The sequence below is a fragment of the Symphalangus syndactylus genome, chromosome 1, assembly GCF_028878055.3.
Source record: "Symphalangus syndactylus isolate Jambi chromosome 1, NHGRI_mSymSyn1-v2.1_pri, whole genome shotgun sequence".
NCBI lineage: Eukaryota > Metazoa > Chordata > Mammalia > Primates > Hylobatidae > Symphalangus > Symphalangus syndactylus.
The window spans coordinates 128267783-128285042 of NC_072423.2; the positions used below are offsets into that span (position 1 = coordinate 128267783).

The 17260-nt window shown below is 42.3% G+C and overlaps 1 protein-coding gene across 23 annotated transcripts in view; it reads right to left on the reverse strand.

Moving 5' to 3' along the window:
- Positions 1–17260, reverse strand: part of CNOT10 (CCR4-NOT transcription complex subunit 10) — a 95395-nt gene that overhangs the window by 32539 nt on the left and 45596 nt on the right. For 12 of the 23 annotated variants that reach the window (XM_055284645.2, XM_055284658.2, XM_063612599.1 and 9 more), the window contains 4 exons: positions 15608–15810; positions 9893–10014; positions 7818–7994; positions 5299–5379 (listed from right to left, as the gene is read on the reverse strand). In XM_055284645.2, the coding sequence (XP_055140620.1) occupies positions 5299–5379; positions 7818–7994; positions 9893–10014; positions 15608–15810 (583 nt within the window). The remainder of the gene's footprint in view (positions 1–5298; positions 5380–7817; positions 7995–9892; positions 10015–15607; positions 15811–17260) is intronic. The other 11 variants (XM_055284670.2, XM_055284669.2, XM_063612608.1 and 8 more) reach the window with 2 other exon arrangements.

Below are 17260 nucleotides of genomic sequence, written 5' to 3' on the forward strand. Positions count from 1 at the left end.
GCGGAGGTTGCAGTGAGCTGAGTTCCTTCTACTGCACTCCAGCCTGGGCAACACAGCGAGACTGTCTCAGAACAACAGCAACAACGACAGCACACCAAAACAAAACAATAAAGCTATACCACATGAAAAGAAGTTCATTAGAGAAATGCAAATAAAAATCACAATGAGATAGCACTACACATCTTACTTCCCTATTAGAATGAGTAAAGTAAAAAGTGCCTACAACAAGCCAGGTGCGGTGGCTCATGCCTGTAATCCCAGCACTTTGGGAGGCCAGGGCGGGTGGATCACGAGGTCAAGAGACCATCCTGGCTAACATGGTGAAACCCATCTCTACTAAAAATACAAAAATTAGCTGGGCATGGTGGTACACATCTGTAGTCCTAGCTACTCAGGAGGCTGAGGCAGGAGAATTGCTTGAACCCAGGAGGTGGAGGTTGCAGTGAGCCGAGATCATGCCATTGCACTCCAGCCTGGCAGAAAAAAAAAAAAAAATACCTACAACACACACAAATATCAAAACCAGTATGTGATGAAAAAATAAATTTTTTTTTAAAAAGAAAATATGAAATATTGTGGTAAAGAAACTGGATCACTCATACACCACTGGTGGGAATGTAAAATGGTATGGTCACTCTGTTAAAAGAGTTTGGCAGTTTCTTTTCTTTTCTGTTTTTGTTTTTTTGTTTTTTTCTGAGACAGAGTCTCACTCTTGCTCAGGCTGCAGTGCAGTGGCACGATTTCGGCTCACCACAACCTCTGCCTCCTGGGTTCAAACGATTCTCCTGCCTCAGCCTCCAGAGTAGCTGGGACTACAGGTGCGCGCCACCATGCCCGGCTAATTTTTTGTATTTTTAGTAAAGACGGGGTTTCACTATGTTGGCCAGGCTGGTCTCGAACTCCTGACCTCGTGATCTGCTCGCCTCGGCCGCCCAAAGTGCTGGGATTACGGACGTGAGTCACCACGCCCAGCCTTGGCAGTTTCTTAAAATATTAGACATGTAACTCCCCTACTATGCAGCACTGTTGGACATTCATCCCTGAGAGACAAAGATTTATGTGCACATAAATACCTGTGAATATTTCTAGCAGCTTTATTTGTAACAGCCCCGAACTGGAATAAAGCTAGATGTCCTACAAAAGGTGAATGATTAAATTGAGGTACAATCATTCCATGGAATAATATTCACCAATAAAAAGGAACAACAATTGATTTACTCAGCAAACTTACAAGAATTTTCCAAGAATTATACTGAATGAAAAAAATCAATCCCAAAAGGTTACATACTGTATGATTCCATTTATATAACATTTTTGAAAGACAAAATTATAGAAATTAAAAACAGATTAGTCGTAACCAAGGGTTAAATAAGGGGCAGGAGCAGGAGTGGAAGTGGGTATGGCTATAAGAGGGCAACATGAGGGATCTTTCGTAGTAATAAAAATGTTCTGGGTTAGGCACGGTGGCCCACAACTATAATCCCAGTGCTTTGGGAGGCCAAGGTGAGAGGATTGCTTGAGGCCAGAAGTTTGAGATCAGCTTGGACAGGAAAGCAAGACCTCACACCTATACAAAAATTTTTTTTTTTTTTTTTTTTTTAAGATGGAGTCTCGCTCTGTCGTCCAGGCTGGAGTGCAGTGGCGCGATCTCGGCTCATTGCGCTCTGCCTCCCAGGTTCATGCCATTCTCCTGGCTCAGCCTCCCAAGTAGCTGGGACTACGGGCGCCCGCCACCATGCCCGGCTAATTTTTTGTATTTTTAATAGAGACAGGGTTTCACCATGTTAGCCAGGATGGTCTCGATCTCCTGACCTTGTGATCCACCTGCCTCGGCCTCCCAAAGTGCTGGGATTACAGGCATGAGCCACTGCACCCGGCCACAAAATTTTAAAAAAATTTTAAGAAACTGAATGTAATGAGAATATTGTAAAACAACAAAAAAAGTTCTGTATCTTGACTGTATCAGTGTCAATATTCTGACTGTGACATTGTACTGAAGTTCTTTTTTTGTTTTGAGACAGTGTCTGTTGCTCAGGCAATAGCATGATCTTGGCTCACTGCAACCTCCCTCCGCCTCCCCGGTTGAAGCAATTCCCCTGCTTCAGCCTCCCGAGTAGCTGGGACTACAGGCACATGCCACACCATACCCAGCTAATTTTCGTATTTTTAGTAGAGATGGGGTTTCACCATATTGGTCAGGCTGGTCTTGAACTCCTGACTTTGTGATCCACCCACCTCGGCCTCCCAAAGCGCTGGGATTACAGGCATGAGCCACCGCGCCCAGCATGTACAAAAGTTCTGTAAGAAGTTATCTTTGAGAAAACTGGGTAAAGGGTAGATTAGGTCTCTATATTGTTTTTTATTTTTAGAGACAGAGCCTCGATCTGTCATCCATGCTGGAGTTTGGTGGTAGAATCACGGCTTACTGCAGCCATGACCTCCAGGGCTTAAAGTGATCCTCCCACCTCAGCCTGTCAGCTACCTGGAACCACAGGCATGCAACATCATGCCCAGATAATTTTTTTTCTTTTTTTCTTTCTTTCTTTTTTTCTTTTGAGATGGAGTTTCACTCTTGTTGCCCAGGCTGGAGTGCAATGGCGCAGTCTTGGCTCACTGCAACTTCTGCCTCCTGGGCTCAAGTGATTCTCCAGCCTCAGCCTCCCAAGTAGCTGGAATTACAGGCACCCGCCACCACACCTCGCCAACTTTTGTATTTTTAGTAGAGATGGGGTTTCACCATGTTGGCCAGGCTCATCTCGAACTCCTGACCTCAGCTGATCTGCCCCCCTCTGCATCCCACCAATGTGCTGGGATCACAGGCATGAGCCACTGCACCTGGCCTAATTTTTTGATTTTTTTAGAGACAGGGTCTCACTATGTTGCCCAGGCATCTGTATTACTTTTTAGACTATTATGTGAATCTACAATCGTCTCTAAATGAAGTTTAATTTTTAAAAAAAGACACCATGGAGTGAAATAAACAAATAAAACATAACTATTTGTGGAATGAAGTCACAGCAGGCTTAAAGGGAACTGTGTAGAAAAGGACCATCTAAAAATCAGTGACCAGGATAAGAAGTTAAAAAAAGAGCAAAATAAACTCAGAGTTAGTAAAAGAATAAAATAAAGAGCAGAAATGAAATAGAAAACAGAAAATGAGCCGGGCGCGGTGGCTCACGCTTGTAATCCCAGCACTTTGGGAGGCCGAGGCGGGCGGATCACGAGGGCAGGAGATCGAGACCAAGGTGAAACCCCGTCTCTACTAAAAATACAAAAAAATTAGCTGGGCGTGGTGGCGGGCGCCTGTAGTCCCAGCTACTCGGAGAGGCTGAGGCAGGAGAATGGCGTGAACCCGGGAGGCGGAGCTTGCAGTGAGCCGAGATTGCGCCACTGCACTCCAGCCTGGGCGACAGAGCAAGACTCCGTCTCAAAAAAAAAAAAAAAAAAAAGAAAACAGAAAATGAAGTATAAGTCTATTCTCTGAAAACATCAATCCAATATGTAAATTGCTAGCAGGACTGCTTAGGAAAGAAAAGACAGAAAGCGAGAGATCCCACAAATATCACAAATGAAAATTGGCCGGGCACAGTGGCTCATGCCTGTAATCTCAGAACTTTGGGAGGCCGAGGCGGGTGGATCACCTGAAGTCAGGAGTTCGAGACCAGCCTGGCCAACATGGTAAAACCCTGTCTCTACTAAAAACACAAAAATTTAGCCAGGCGTGCTTGCAGGCATCTGTAATCCCAGCTTCTTGGGAAGCTGAGGCAGGAGAATCGCCTGAAACTGGTAGGCAGAGGTTGCAGTGAGCCGAGATCACACCACTGCACTCCAGCATGGGACAGAGAGTAAAACTCCGTCTCAAAAAAAAAAAGAAAGAAAACAGAGGTATAACTGCAGATTCTACAGACATTAAAAAGGTAAAAAAATATTATGAACAATGTTAGGCCAATAAATTTGACAACTTAGAAAATTCCTTGAAAAATAATACTTAACCAAACTGAGATAAGATGAAATACAGGCCGGATGCTGTGGCTCACGCCTGTAAACCCAGCACTTTGGGAGGCCGAGGTGGGCGGATCACGAGGTCAGGAGATCGAGACCATCCTGGCTAACACGGTGAAACCCTGTCTCTACTAAAAATACAAAACACTAGCCCTGTGTGGTGGCAGGCGCCTGTAGTCCCAGCTACTCGGGAGGCTGAGGCAGGAGAACGGTGGGAACCCAGGAGGCGGAGCTTGCAGTGAGCCAAGATCACGCCACTGCACTCCAGCCTGGGCGACAGAGCGAGAATCCATCCCCAAAAAAAAAAAAAAAGAAATACAAAATCTGAAAAAAGTGTTCTGTTGAACAAGTTGAATTCATTATCAAAAATTTTCCTGCAAAGAAAATCCTAGGCTAGATGGTTTCACTGGTGAATTCTATCAAATACTTCAGGAAGAAGTAATACTTGTCCTTTTTATTAGTTCAGGGGTACATGTTCAGGTTTTTTATATGGTAAACTTGTGTCATGGGGGTTTGTTGTACAGATTATTTTGTCACCCAGGTACTAAGCCTAGTACTCAACAGTTATTTTTTCTGATCCTCTCCCACCCTCCACCCGCCAGGAGGCCCCAGCGCCCGTTGTTCCCCTCTTTGTATCCATGAGTAACACCTATCTTACACAGACTCTTGCAGAAAACAGAGGAAGATGAAGCACTTCGCAACTCATTTATATGGTCAGCATAATCCTGAAACCAAATCTGACAAAATAATTTCAAGGAAAGAAAAGTATGGACCAATCTTCCCCATGGATATAGAAGCACTTATTCCCAACGAAGTATTAACAAATCAAATCTAAAAATTTATATAAAAGAAAATACATTCTGACCAAGTAGGGTTTATCACAAGATTGAAAGATTGGTTTAACATTTGATCAGTGTAATTCATCATATTAACAGTATAAACAAGATAAAAAAGAATGTGTTCCTTTTTTTTTTTTTCTTTGAGATGGAGTTGCTCAGGCTAGAGTGCGGTGGCACACTCATTGCAACCTCTGCCTCCCAGGATCAAGCAATTCTCCTGCCTCAGCTTCCCAAATAACTGGGATTACAGGCACCTGCCATCGCGCCCAGCTAATTTTTGTACTTTTAGTACAGACAGGGTTTCACTATCTTGGCCAGGCTGGTCTCGAACTCCTGACCTAGTGATCCACCAGCTTCGGCCTCCCAAAGTGCTGGGATTACAGGTATGAGCCACTGTGCCCAGCCATAAATGTGTTCATTTCAATAGATGCAATGCTAATTTTGTTTAGATACTCACTTTAAGTTTTCTAATTCCTGTTTTCTCAATGGAGAAGAAGGTGGAGCTGGAATGAATTTATCTCCATCATGGCTTTTACTGCTAAAATAGAGGTAAGAGTCTTAATTATGAAGAGCAACAAATAAATAATTAAACGTAAAATTTTGTTTCCCTGTCCTTACTCCCAACTTTTTTTTTGAGACAGAGTTTTGCTCTTGTCGCTCAGGATGGAGTGCAATTGCACGATGTCGGCTCACTGCAACCTCCGCCTCCCGGGTTTGAGTAATTCTCCTGCCTCGGCCTCCCGAGTAGCTGGGATTACAGGCACACACCACCACGCCCAGCTAATTTTTTGTATTTTTAGTAGAAACGGGGTTTCACCATGTTAGCCAGGCTGGTCTCGAACTCCTGACCTCAGGTGATCCGCCTGCCTTGGCCTCCCAAAGTGCTGGGATTTACAGAGGTGACCCACCTCGCCCCGGCCTCCCGTGTAACTTTTTACAACACAAGTGTAAAAGAGTTAAACAATGGAAATGCTTAGTAATTTGGTAACACTAACATCTTAAAGCTATATTGTATATTAGTTTCTTACCCCACTGCTCCCGCCCCTCCAATACTGCTTTAAAAAATCTCTAACTGAAAACAGTATCTTTACTACAGAAATGAAGTAACTGAAAATTTTCACGCATTTCTCATTATTCTAATTACCCTAACCCCCCAACCCCTGCCTTTTCTTGAGACTGGGTTTTTGAGACTCTGTTGCCCAGGCTGGAGTGCAGTGTGGCATGATCATAGCTCACTGCAGCTTCAAATTCCTGGGCTCAGGCAGTCCTCCTACATCAGCCTCCCAAGTAGCTGGGACTAATGGTGCCTGGCACCACATTCAACTAATTTTTTTGTTTCTTGTAGAGATGGGGTCTCATTATGTTGGACAGGCTGGCTTCGAACTCCTAGCCTCAAGCAATCCTTCAGCCTTGGTCTCCCTTAGCACTGGGATTACAGGTATGAGCCACCATGCCTGGCCCACATTTTCTATAATAAACATGTATTGATTGCTATTATAATCAAGAAAAAATGCTGGGATGGGAGATGTAAGTTTAACGATACCGTGTATAAAAAGCAGAATTTCCAGCTGGGTGTAGTGCCTCATGCCTGCAATCTCAGCACTTTGGGAGGCCGAGGAGAACAGATCACTTGAGGTAAGGAGTTCAAGACCATCCTGGACAACATTGCAAAACCCTATCTCTACTAAAAATACAAAAATTAGCCGGGCATAGTGGCGATGGGCCTATAATCCCAGCTACTTAGGGGGTTGAGGCAGGAGAATCACTTGAGCCTGTGAGGTGGAGGTTGCAATGAGGTTGAGATCATGCCACTGCTTTCCAGCCTGGGTGACAGAGGGAGACTCTGTCTCAAAAACAAACAAACAACAACAAAAAAAAAAAAAAAAGAAAAGAAAGAAAGAAAGAAGCTGAATTTCCTATATATAATGGTACGTGTTTTGTCCGTACTAGATAAAGTTCTCCCAATTTCTATAGAGTCACATAATTTTTATTTATTTATTTATTTTTAATTTTTTTGAAGAGATGGGGTCTTGCTATGCTGCCCAGGCTAGACTTGAACTCTTGGCCTCCTCCAGCACCCCAAAATTGCATAATTTTGAATTTATACTAGAAAACCAGAAATATATAAAAATATTCTGGAGGTTAGTGATTATAGTATATTAAGAGGATAGACAGAGGATAATAAGAAATGAGCAGCTTTAGGAGTTAAGTGTTTATTTTAATAAATTTTTTGTTTTTTTCAGATGGAGTCTCATTCTGTCACCAGGCTGGATGGAGTGCAGTGGCATGATCTTGGCTCACTGCAACCTCTGCCTCCCGGGTTCAAGTGATTCTCTTGCCTCAGCTTTCCTAGTAGCGGGTATTATAGGTGCCCACCACCACGCCCAGTTAATTTTTATATTTTTAGTAGAGATGGGGTTTCACCACGTTGGCCAGGCTGGTCTTGAACTCCTAACCTCAAGTGATCTACCCACCTTGGCCTCCCAAAGTGCTGGGATTACAGGCTTGAGCCCCCACACCTGGCCAAATTTTTTTAAAGCTGTCTGACAACAGGACTTCTTACAAAATCCCTCTTGTCAATGAAAAGCTGCTACTTTTTTTTTTTTGAGATGAAGTCTCACTCTGTCGCCAAAGCTGGAGTGCAGTGGCACAATCTCGGCTTGCTGCAACGTCTGCCTCCTGGGTTCAAGTGATTCTCTTGCCTCAGCCTTTTACAGGCAGGCATGAGCCACTGAGTCTGGCCGAAGCTGCTACCTTCTACTTTTCTTTTTCAAGGATCTCTCCTAACTTAGCCTTCACCTTATTTCTCTCTTCCAGAAAGACTTAGAAACATAAATACTTTCCTTTCTTGTTATGCAAAACAGAGAATTTCAGAAATTCAGGTTAGAGATTTTAGGAATTTACTTAAAGAACAAAGGGTTTACTAAAGAAGTCCTGAAAGGATTTTGCCAAGGGAGGTCACAAGGATTAGAATACCTGCAAGTTTCACTGCTTTCGCTGCTCTCTGTGTTCCCACCTAATTGATTACTATTTTTAGCCCCATTTTCCTGCTTTGGATCTTGCTGTTCTTCAGGTAGCAGCAACAAGGCATTTCTGAGACATATGGCTGCAAACTCCATACTGGCTACAGGAATGGCCGAAGACTGCCCATCACTTAAAAGAACAAAACCAAATTAGCTAAGTGGATAAAATATTTTAAAATAAGGCTTTTTTATTATGAGGAATAAAACCAATCGATTATAAATGAAAGCTATGCCTTTTGATAGGTAGAAATTTTAATATAAGCAGTTATAAAAGCATGCTAAAGAACCCAAATCCTAAGTATAGGTTGTAAATAGTATAAATAATGGATTGCAAGTATATAAATTACATACACTGTGTCTCCAGGAATGAGACCAAGGGGGAGAGACAATTCGATGTATATCACAATGTTAATGTTAACATATTACAGAAACTGCAGGCAAGGGCAACTGTAATGAGGGCAAGGAGAGGTATATTAAGAATGGGATGAAAGGGAAGAAAACAGATTTTCTTTTTTTTTTTTTTTTTTTTTTTTTGAGACGGAGTCTTGCTCTTTCACCCAGGCTGGAGTGCAGTGGCGCGATCTCGGCTCACTGCAGGCTCCGCCCCCCGGGGTTCACGCCATTCTCCTGCCTCAGCCTCCCTTGTAGCTGGGACTACAGGCGCCTGCCACCTCGCCCGGCCAATTTTTTGTATTTTTGGTAGAGACGGGGTTTCACCGTGTTAGCCAGGATGGTCTCGATCTCCTGACCTCGTGATCCGCCCGCCTCGGCCTCCCAAAGTGCTGGGATTACAGGCGTGAGCCACCGCGCCCGGCCCAGAAAACAGATTTTCACGTCTAAGCCTTACTTTGGTTGATCCTTGCTTTCAAAAATGCCTCTATACACTTTGAAACAGCAACATTACTTTTTGTCTTATAATTTCATTGACATTTTATACAACTTTCTGTTGGTTTGATATACCCAAACAGAATTTTTACTAGGGAAAAATAAAATTTTGAAAAGTAGTAACAACTTTGAAATTGCTTTAAAACTTTGAAATGCTTTATTGTAATAGTTTTAAAAAATATTCCTGGCCGGGCGCGGTGGCTCACGCTTGTAATCCCAGCACTTTGGGAGGCCGAGGCGGGCGGATCACGAGGTCAGGAGATCGAGACCACGGTGAAACCCCGTCTCTACTAAAAATACAAAAAAATTAGCCGGGCGTGGTGGCGGGCGCCTGTAGTCCCAGCTACTCGGAGAGGCTGAGGCAGGAGAATGGCGTGAACCCAGGAGGCAGAGCTTGCAGTGAGCCGAGATAGCGCCACTGCACTCCAGCCTGGGCGACAGAGCGAGACTCTGTCTCAAAAAAAAATAAATAAATAAATAAATAAAAATAAAATAAAATAAAATAAAAAATATTCCTGCATTATAGTTTAACTAAATTATTGTGTATCTGATATTTTTTAAACTTTGGAAAAACTTTTAAATGGTACAGAACAATTTTCTTCTTTGACAGAAACAAATTAAGGCAGCTAATTATTTGCAAAGTTTGCCACTTTACAAATAATGGCAATTCCAAATTGTCAAATGAAGATTATACATGTGACAGCTTCTATACTGCTTTGGTTGCTTTATGTTTTAATACACCTTTTTTCTCTGAATAGCAAGAATTCACTTTCATGTATTTTCAGTCCTAGGGACTATAAGAAAATACCTAAATGAAAAGTATCAATGATAACCAAAACTACATAAAAAGGAGATACCAAGATGCCCTCTTCTGGACATTCTTAATAATGGCACTGAACAGACTAGGGTTTCCTAGGCCATCAGTAATTACAGCACCCATGGATGTAATAAACCAAAATCACGTTAGATAACATTCACTATGGACCTGTACATGAGGGTCTGTTTGTTGAAACAGCAATAAAATCTAGTTACAAAGTGGTTCCTCCTATGCAATGATAAATCCTAATCATACTTTTATATATAAGTAACATTATGTAAACTAGTATTAAATATATATACACTTTTTCTTTGCAAAATACTTACTTATAAACAGTATTCTGTATAGACTGTGATGCCAAAACTATTTTACGATGATAGCCTTGACCAACAATAGACTGTACAATTCCTTTTTTGCTGGGAAGGCCTTTAGTTTCTTGTTCAGAAGTCTACAAAATACAAATAATTTCCAATAAATTTAAGGGAATTGTAAAATGTGGTATAAAAAATGAGGGAATACCTCTCACAATTACTCTAAATTTAAGAAAGTTCTTAAAATCAATGAGGACTTTTTTTGGTGATAATGGAAACATGTTTGGTATTAGTGGAAAAAGTATATAAGGCTGAAAATCTGGGATATGTGCTACATTTTGTTTACATGAGATTGGAGAAAATTCTAAGAACAAAATCCAATTCAATTATGTCCCAATAATTTATTTAGAATCATTTACTTAGAATATTCCAGACCTCCAGTACCATGCTACATATTACAGGTACTTTGACATCAGAGTAAGGAAAATAGGAGACCCCAAAATAGTGTAAAAGAAAAAAGAAGCAGCTCCACTTCCTAAAACACAGATCATTTCCTTCTTAATTCAAAGTATTAATTACATTGTCAACAATATATAAACTTTAATAAGCTGTACATGGTAAAAATTTACATGGACACAATACTTGCCTTCTAGGAAATTAAAATCCCCACACCAAATGCATAAACATTAAACTGAAAATAACAAAAGCTACTAACACATACATAGTACTTTAGGATATTTGATTAAGATGTATTATCTCACTACAGAGCTCACAGTGATAATTTCATTTGTGATCCCCCTTCATTCTAAGTCTCTAATTTGGTTGGGTGCAGTGGTTCATGCCCATAATCCCAGCCCTTTGGGAAGCTAAGGCAGGAGGATCATTTGAAACCAGGAGTTCGAGACCAGCCTGTGCAACACAGTGAGACCCCCTTGTATCTACCTTTTTTTTTTCTTTCTTTCTTCTTTCTTCTTCTTTTTTTTTTTTTTTTGGACAAGGTCTGGCTCTGTTGCCCAGGATGGAGTACAGTGGCACGATCTCGGCTCACTGCAACTTCAGCCTCCTGGGCTCAAGTGATCCTCCTGCTTCAGCCTCCCAAGTAGCTGGGACTACAGGTACAGGTGTGTGCCACCATGACTGGCTAATTTTTCTATTTATTATTTTTTTTTTAGAGACAGGGTTTTGCCAAGTTGCTGAGGCTGGAAAATTTTTTTTTAGGCTTGGGTGCAGTGGTGTAGTCTCGGCTCACTGCAACCTTCACCTCTTGAGTTCAAGTGATTCTCTTGCCTCAGCCTCCCGAGTAGCTAGGATTACAGGCGCCTGTCACCACACCTGGCTAATTTTTGTATTTTAGTAGAGATGGGGTTTCACCACATTGGCCAGGCTAGTCTCAAACTCCTGACCTCAAGTGATCCGCGCGCCTTGGCCTCCCAAAGTACTGAGATTACAGGTGTGAGCTACCACGCCCAGCCAGGAAAAATCTTTTATTTATTTATTTTTTTGAGATGGAGTATCACTCTGTCGCCCAGGCAGGAGTGCAGTGGCGCGATCTCGGCTCACTGCAACCTCCGCCTCCCAGGTTCAAGCAATTCTCCTGCCTCAGCCTCCTGAGTAGCTGGGACTACAGGTGGGTGCCACCACAACCTGGCTAATTTGTTGTATTTTTAGTAGAGATGGAGTTTCACCGTGTTAGCCAGGATGGTCTTGATCTCCTGACCTCCTGATCCACCCACCTCAGCCTCCCAAAGTGCTAGGAATACAGGCACGAACCACTGCTCTAGGCCAAATCTTTTTTAATTTAAAAAATAAAACTAAGCTGGGCAAGGTGGCTCACACCTGTAATCCTAGCACTTTGGGAGGCTGAGGCGGGTGGATCGCTAGAGCCCAGGAACCCGAGACCAGTGTGGGCAATGTGGTGAAACTCCATATCTACAAAGAAATACAAAAATTAGCCAAGCACGGTCATGCATGCCTATAGTCCCAGCTACTAGGGAAGCTGAGGAGGGAAGATCGCTTGACACCAGGGAGTTCGAGACTGCAGTGAGCCATGATCACGCCACTGCACTCAAGCCTGAATGACAGAGTGAGACCCTGTCTCAAAAATAAAATAAAATAAAACAAGTCTCTAATTTATCTGCAGGTGGAATCTCAAGTAGTTATCTTATAATGACATCCAAATTCTCACATACCAGAACAAACTGGAGTCAATCAATATGAATTTGTAAAACTAATCTCTGCCCTGCAAAAAGTCTTTTCTCTAAACACAAATGTTTCTGTACTGTTACTTATTGCTCCTGAATGTAACTTATTATAGTTGTACTTCCATATACGACTTTTAATAAAGAACATACTACACAGTGCTAAAAAAATACAATAAAACTGCTCTGGTCAAAACTAATTGTGTATAGAGAGGCCATGCAATATTAATGAAAAAGTGGATATTTTATTTTATTTTATTTTTTTTTTTTGAGACGGAGTCTCGCTCTGTCACCCAGGCTGGAGTGCAGTGGCGTGATCTCGGCTCACCGCAAGCTCCGCCTCCCAGGTTCACGCCATTCTCCTGCCTCAGCCTCTCCGAGTAGCTGGGACTACAGGCGCCCGCCACCACGCCCGGCTAATTTTTTGTATTTTTAGTAGAGACGGGGTTTCACCGTGGTCTCGATCTCCTGACCTCGTGATCTGCCCGCCTCGGCCTCCCAAAGTGCTGGGATTACAAGCGTGAGCCACCGCGCCCGGCCAAAAGTGGATATTTTAAACCATTATTGTGAGGACTTCCATTCTGACTTCTTTTCCTAGTTGTGGTGATAAATTTACATGGATTCATCCATATTCTCTTCTCTTTTCTTATTGCTAAGGCCATGAAAACTGATCCAAATGGCTAGATACGAAGATGCAACAGATGAAAACAAACTGGCCCGTGATGGACTGGAACTAAAAAATGTAGAATAATAATCCATACCTTCAATCACTGATAGCCAGAAAGTGTTCCAGAAAAGTTTTAAGGTAAAAGGATCATACATAATTAAAATATTGGGACTATTTTTGTTTAGCAGATCTTTTCCCATATTTATACACTGTCCAGGTAAATATAAGCCTTGCCTCTGCCAAGTCTGAAATAATATGTACCAGATATTCAGGACAAAATGTCCTCCTTAGCATAAACAAGTTAATTTTTTTTTAATCCAAAATGAATTTATTTCTCAAGGTACAGAATACTTTGTTCAGCATACCTCCTGTCCTGACTAAATAAAACAAATTTTATGAAATTTTATTTGGAGTTTACAATTACTCATATTGGGATTTGTCCTCTGATTTTATTAGTGTTTTGGGCTTGTTTTTACTGTTTTTTAGGTTACTCTAAAGTTTTTTTTAGGAGGAGGAAAAGCACAGACAAAGATATTACTGGTGGCAAGTTTTCTATTAGCAGCACAAATTGTGTGTGTTCATGAGGTTATGGCAACCAAAAGTCATCTTTACCATTTTTTAAAAATTACAAATTTACAACTTTTCTAGGAAAAAAAAAAAAACAGGACTGGCAGCATATTAATATGGAAAATACTTATCCTCCCCTCCCGCTCCTTCTCCTCTAGGGGGAGGGGAGGAGACCTTGTAAGCTCAAAGGCTTTTGTAGAACAAACACAATCCTAAAAGTACTATTTCTAAAACCAGTTAATTTAAAAAGAAAATATTAAACTTTACAATCTTTCCCTAGTCCCAGAAAAAAAGTAACTCCCTGGTTTCCAGTAAATACCAAAGAAAGGCCCCCAACACTTAAATTTATAAACAGATTAAAGAGAATAAGCAATTTCTATTTGCTTCTTTTACTTTTAAGAAGTATACATTCTGCCTAGAACTGTTTATCAGTTAAGAATTAACCAATAAGAAAGTTGTCTTTTAAAAAGCAAAGTATAATTAAATCATTAAAGTCTTTCAAAGACAAATCACTCATCTCTTCCTCTGTTGGTATACTCAAATCATAAACTACCTAAGTACCAAGTATGAAAACTAGCAAACACACTTCTTTAATCCCCTTAGTTCTTGTACTTCTCAGAAACTGCTGTTCAGCAGGAGGAGAGCCTCAACATCTTATATCACCTATGGTAGGCACACAAGGTAAAACCTCCAGGTACCATACCTTCCCAATGTTTACACACACCCAAAAAGCACAGCAAGAGCAGGGCATGGGGTAGCAAATGGAAGACACACGTATCTGGTAATTTTGATACAACCCATCTTTCCCCTATCTCCTACTGATCCTTCCCAAATTGAAATTCAAAAGGCTTCCACCAATTGCCATTTAGAGATAATCTAAGCATGGAAAGCAATGTAAACTGGCCTATTCTCATAGCTACCATGGGCAATCACGTGTCAGAGAGGAACAGCCTGGTAATCCATAAACTCTGTATCATTTACTGAAACCAAAGTAAAACCCTCAGGCAATGAAGGAAATCCAGCTTAATGCAGCTCTTTCCACATTATGTTATCAGAACTTTTTGTTTTGAGACAGAGTCTCTCTGTTGCCCAGGCTGGAGTGCAGTGGCGGGATCTTGGCTCACTGCAAGCTCCGCCTCCCGGGTTCACGCCATTCTCCTCCCTCAGCCTCCCGAGTAGCTGGGACTATAGGCGCCCGCCACCACACCTGGCTCATTTTTTGCATTTTTAGTAGAGACGGGGGTTTCACTGTGTTAGCCAGGATGGTCTCGATCTCCTGACCTTGTGATCCACCCGCCTCGGCCTCCCAAAGTGCTAGGATTACAGGCGTGACCACCGCGCCCAGCTGTGATCAGACCTTTTCTAATCACCAGGCTACACACTATTCTTATGCCAGCAGATGCATGTATCCTGACCCCTGGAGCAGCTAGCAGACCACTGTTCCAACGTACATGACTTTCTCACTGGCTTCAACTCTTTAATGTTGCCATACTTACTTACCAAGAATGAGAATGTTAACAAATGACTTTCTAAATTTTTATTTTTATTTTTTTGAGACAGGGTCTCGCTCTGTTGCCTAAGGTGGAGTGCAGTGGCTCTATCTGGTCTCACTCCAACCTCCACCTCCCACGCCCAAACGATCTTCCCGCTTCAGCCTCTTGAATAGCTGGGACTACAGGCGCTCACTGCCACACCCAATAATTTTTTGTAGAGATGGGGGTCTCACTATGTTGTCTAGACTGGTCTTGAACTCCTGAGCTCAAGTGATCCACCGGCCTCAGCCTCCTAAAGTGCTTGGATTACAGGCGTGAGCCATTGCGCACAGCCAACAAATGACTTTTTGAAATTAATTTTTTTTTTTCCCAGTGATTAAGAAGAGAAGACTATCTATACATTTCAAGCCTGTAATCCCAGCACTTTGGGAGGCCGAGGTGAATAGATCACGTAAGGTCGGGAGTTCAAGACCAGCCTGGGCAACATGGTGAAACCCCATCTCTACTAAAAATACAAAATTAGCTGGGCGTGGTGGCATGTGCATGTAGTCCCAGCTATTTGGGAGTCTGAGGCAGAAGAATTGCTTGAAGCCGGGAGGTGGAGGTTGCAGTGAGCCGAGATCATGCCATTGCACTCCAACCTGGGCAACAAGAGAGAAACTCCGTCTCAAAAAAAAAAAAAAAAAAAAAAGAGAAATGTCTTATGTATGTTTCCAAGGTTTTTTTCTTTTTTTTTTTTTTTAACCATTCCATGTAGTAAGTGGGGAGAAGACAGGGTTCAAAAAGATACCCAAGTAGCACTCACCCCCTTATTGGCAGCAATGCAGCATTCAGCCAGCCGTAGCCAGAGGCGAGGATTTGCATGATAAACCTGAACAGCTTCAATCAGACATTCGAAGGCAGCAAGAGGCCTTCCAATGTGAAGAAGCTGAATTCCACAGTTATACAGCAATTCATATCTCTTATTGGTTAGTAACGTACACATGGGTCTTCCTGAAAATTTTTTACCTAGTGATAAAAATTAGATAAGAATACATCATTAGATTTACAGTAATGGTAACCTTGAAAACATTGACTCCATTAAGTACTTAGACACTACCATGTTTAACACCAATAATCCTGATCTGAGTTTTAATAGTTCTCACCAATGGTGGTCTCCATCCTCAACCCCACAAATATTCTCCAGCGTCATCTCAGTTGTCTATGCTGGCAGAGCCAGAGATGTCTCTTCTCATTTGCCAGCTCCTCAGGCCACAATGTTCCAGGAAGGCAAAGATAAGAGATGGGACCCGCTCTCACTCCTTTGAACCTTATACTACTTTTCTACATTTTTACTTTATTCTCTTTTATTTTTTATTTTTATTTTTGTAGAGATGGGGGGGTCTCACTATGTTGCCCAGGCTGGTCTTGAACTCCTGGACTCAAGTGATCCACCTTGGCCTCCCCTAAATGTTGGGATTACAGGCATAAGCCATATTGCCTAGCCAACATTTTTAGAGTCTGTATAAAGTTTCCACTTTTTAAAATTTTCAGCTGGGCACAGTGGCTCACGCCTGTAATCTCAGCACTTTGGGAGGCCAAGGCGGGCAGATCACGAGGTCAGGAGTTCAAAACTAGCCTGGCCAAAATAGTGAAACCCCGTCTCTACTAAAAATACAAAAATTGCCGGGCATGGTGGCGTGTGCCTGTAGTCCCAGCTACTCGGGAGGCTGAGGCAGGAAAATTGCTGGAACCTGGGACGTGGAGGATGCAGTGAGCCAAGATCATGCCACTGCACTCCAGCTTGGGCAACATAGTGAGACTTCATCTCAGAAAAAAAAATAAAATTCATCTTGGTTAACCATTTTATTGTCATGTGTTATCACCTATTCAATGTTTCGGTCTACCTTGATTTATAATACATTTGTCATCAATTAAATAGGTTATTATTATTATTATTATTATTATTATTATTTTTGACAGAGTCTTGCTCTGTCGCCCAGAGTGGAGTGCAGTGGCGCGATATCGGCTCACTGCAAGCTCTGCCTCCCGGGTACACGCCATTATCCTGCCTCAGTCTCCTGAGTAGCTGGGGCTACAGGTGCCTGCCACCATGCCTGGCTAAGTTTTTTTGTATTTTTAGTAGAGAGAGGGTTTCACCGTGTTAGCCAGGATGGTCTCGATCTCCTGACCTCATGATCTGCCCACCTCGGCCTCCCTAAGTGCTGGGATTACAGGTGTGAGCCACCACACCTGGCCTAAATAGGTTATTACTATTATTGTTATTATTATTATTATTTTTTGAGATGGAGTCTTGCTGTCGCCCAGGCTGGAGTGTAGTGGCGCGATCTCAGCTCACTGCAGGCCCCGCCCCCCCAGGGTTCACGCCATTCTCCTGCCTCAGCCTCCCACATAGCTGGGACTACAGGCACCCACCACCTCGCCCGGCTAATTTTTTGTATTTTTAGTAGAGACAGGA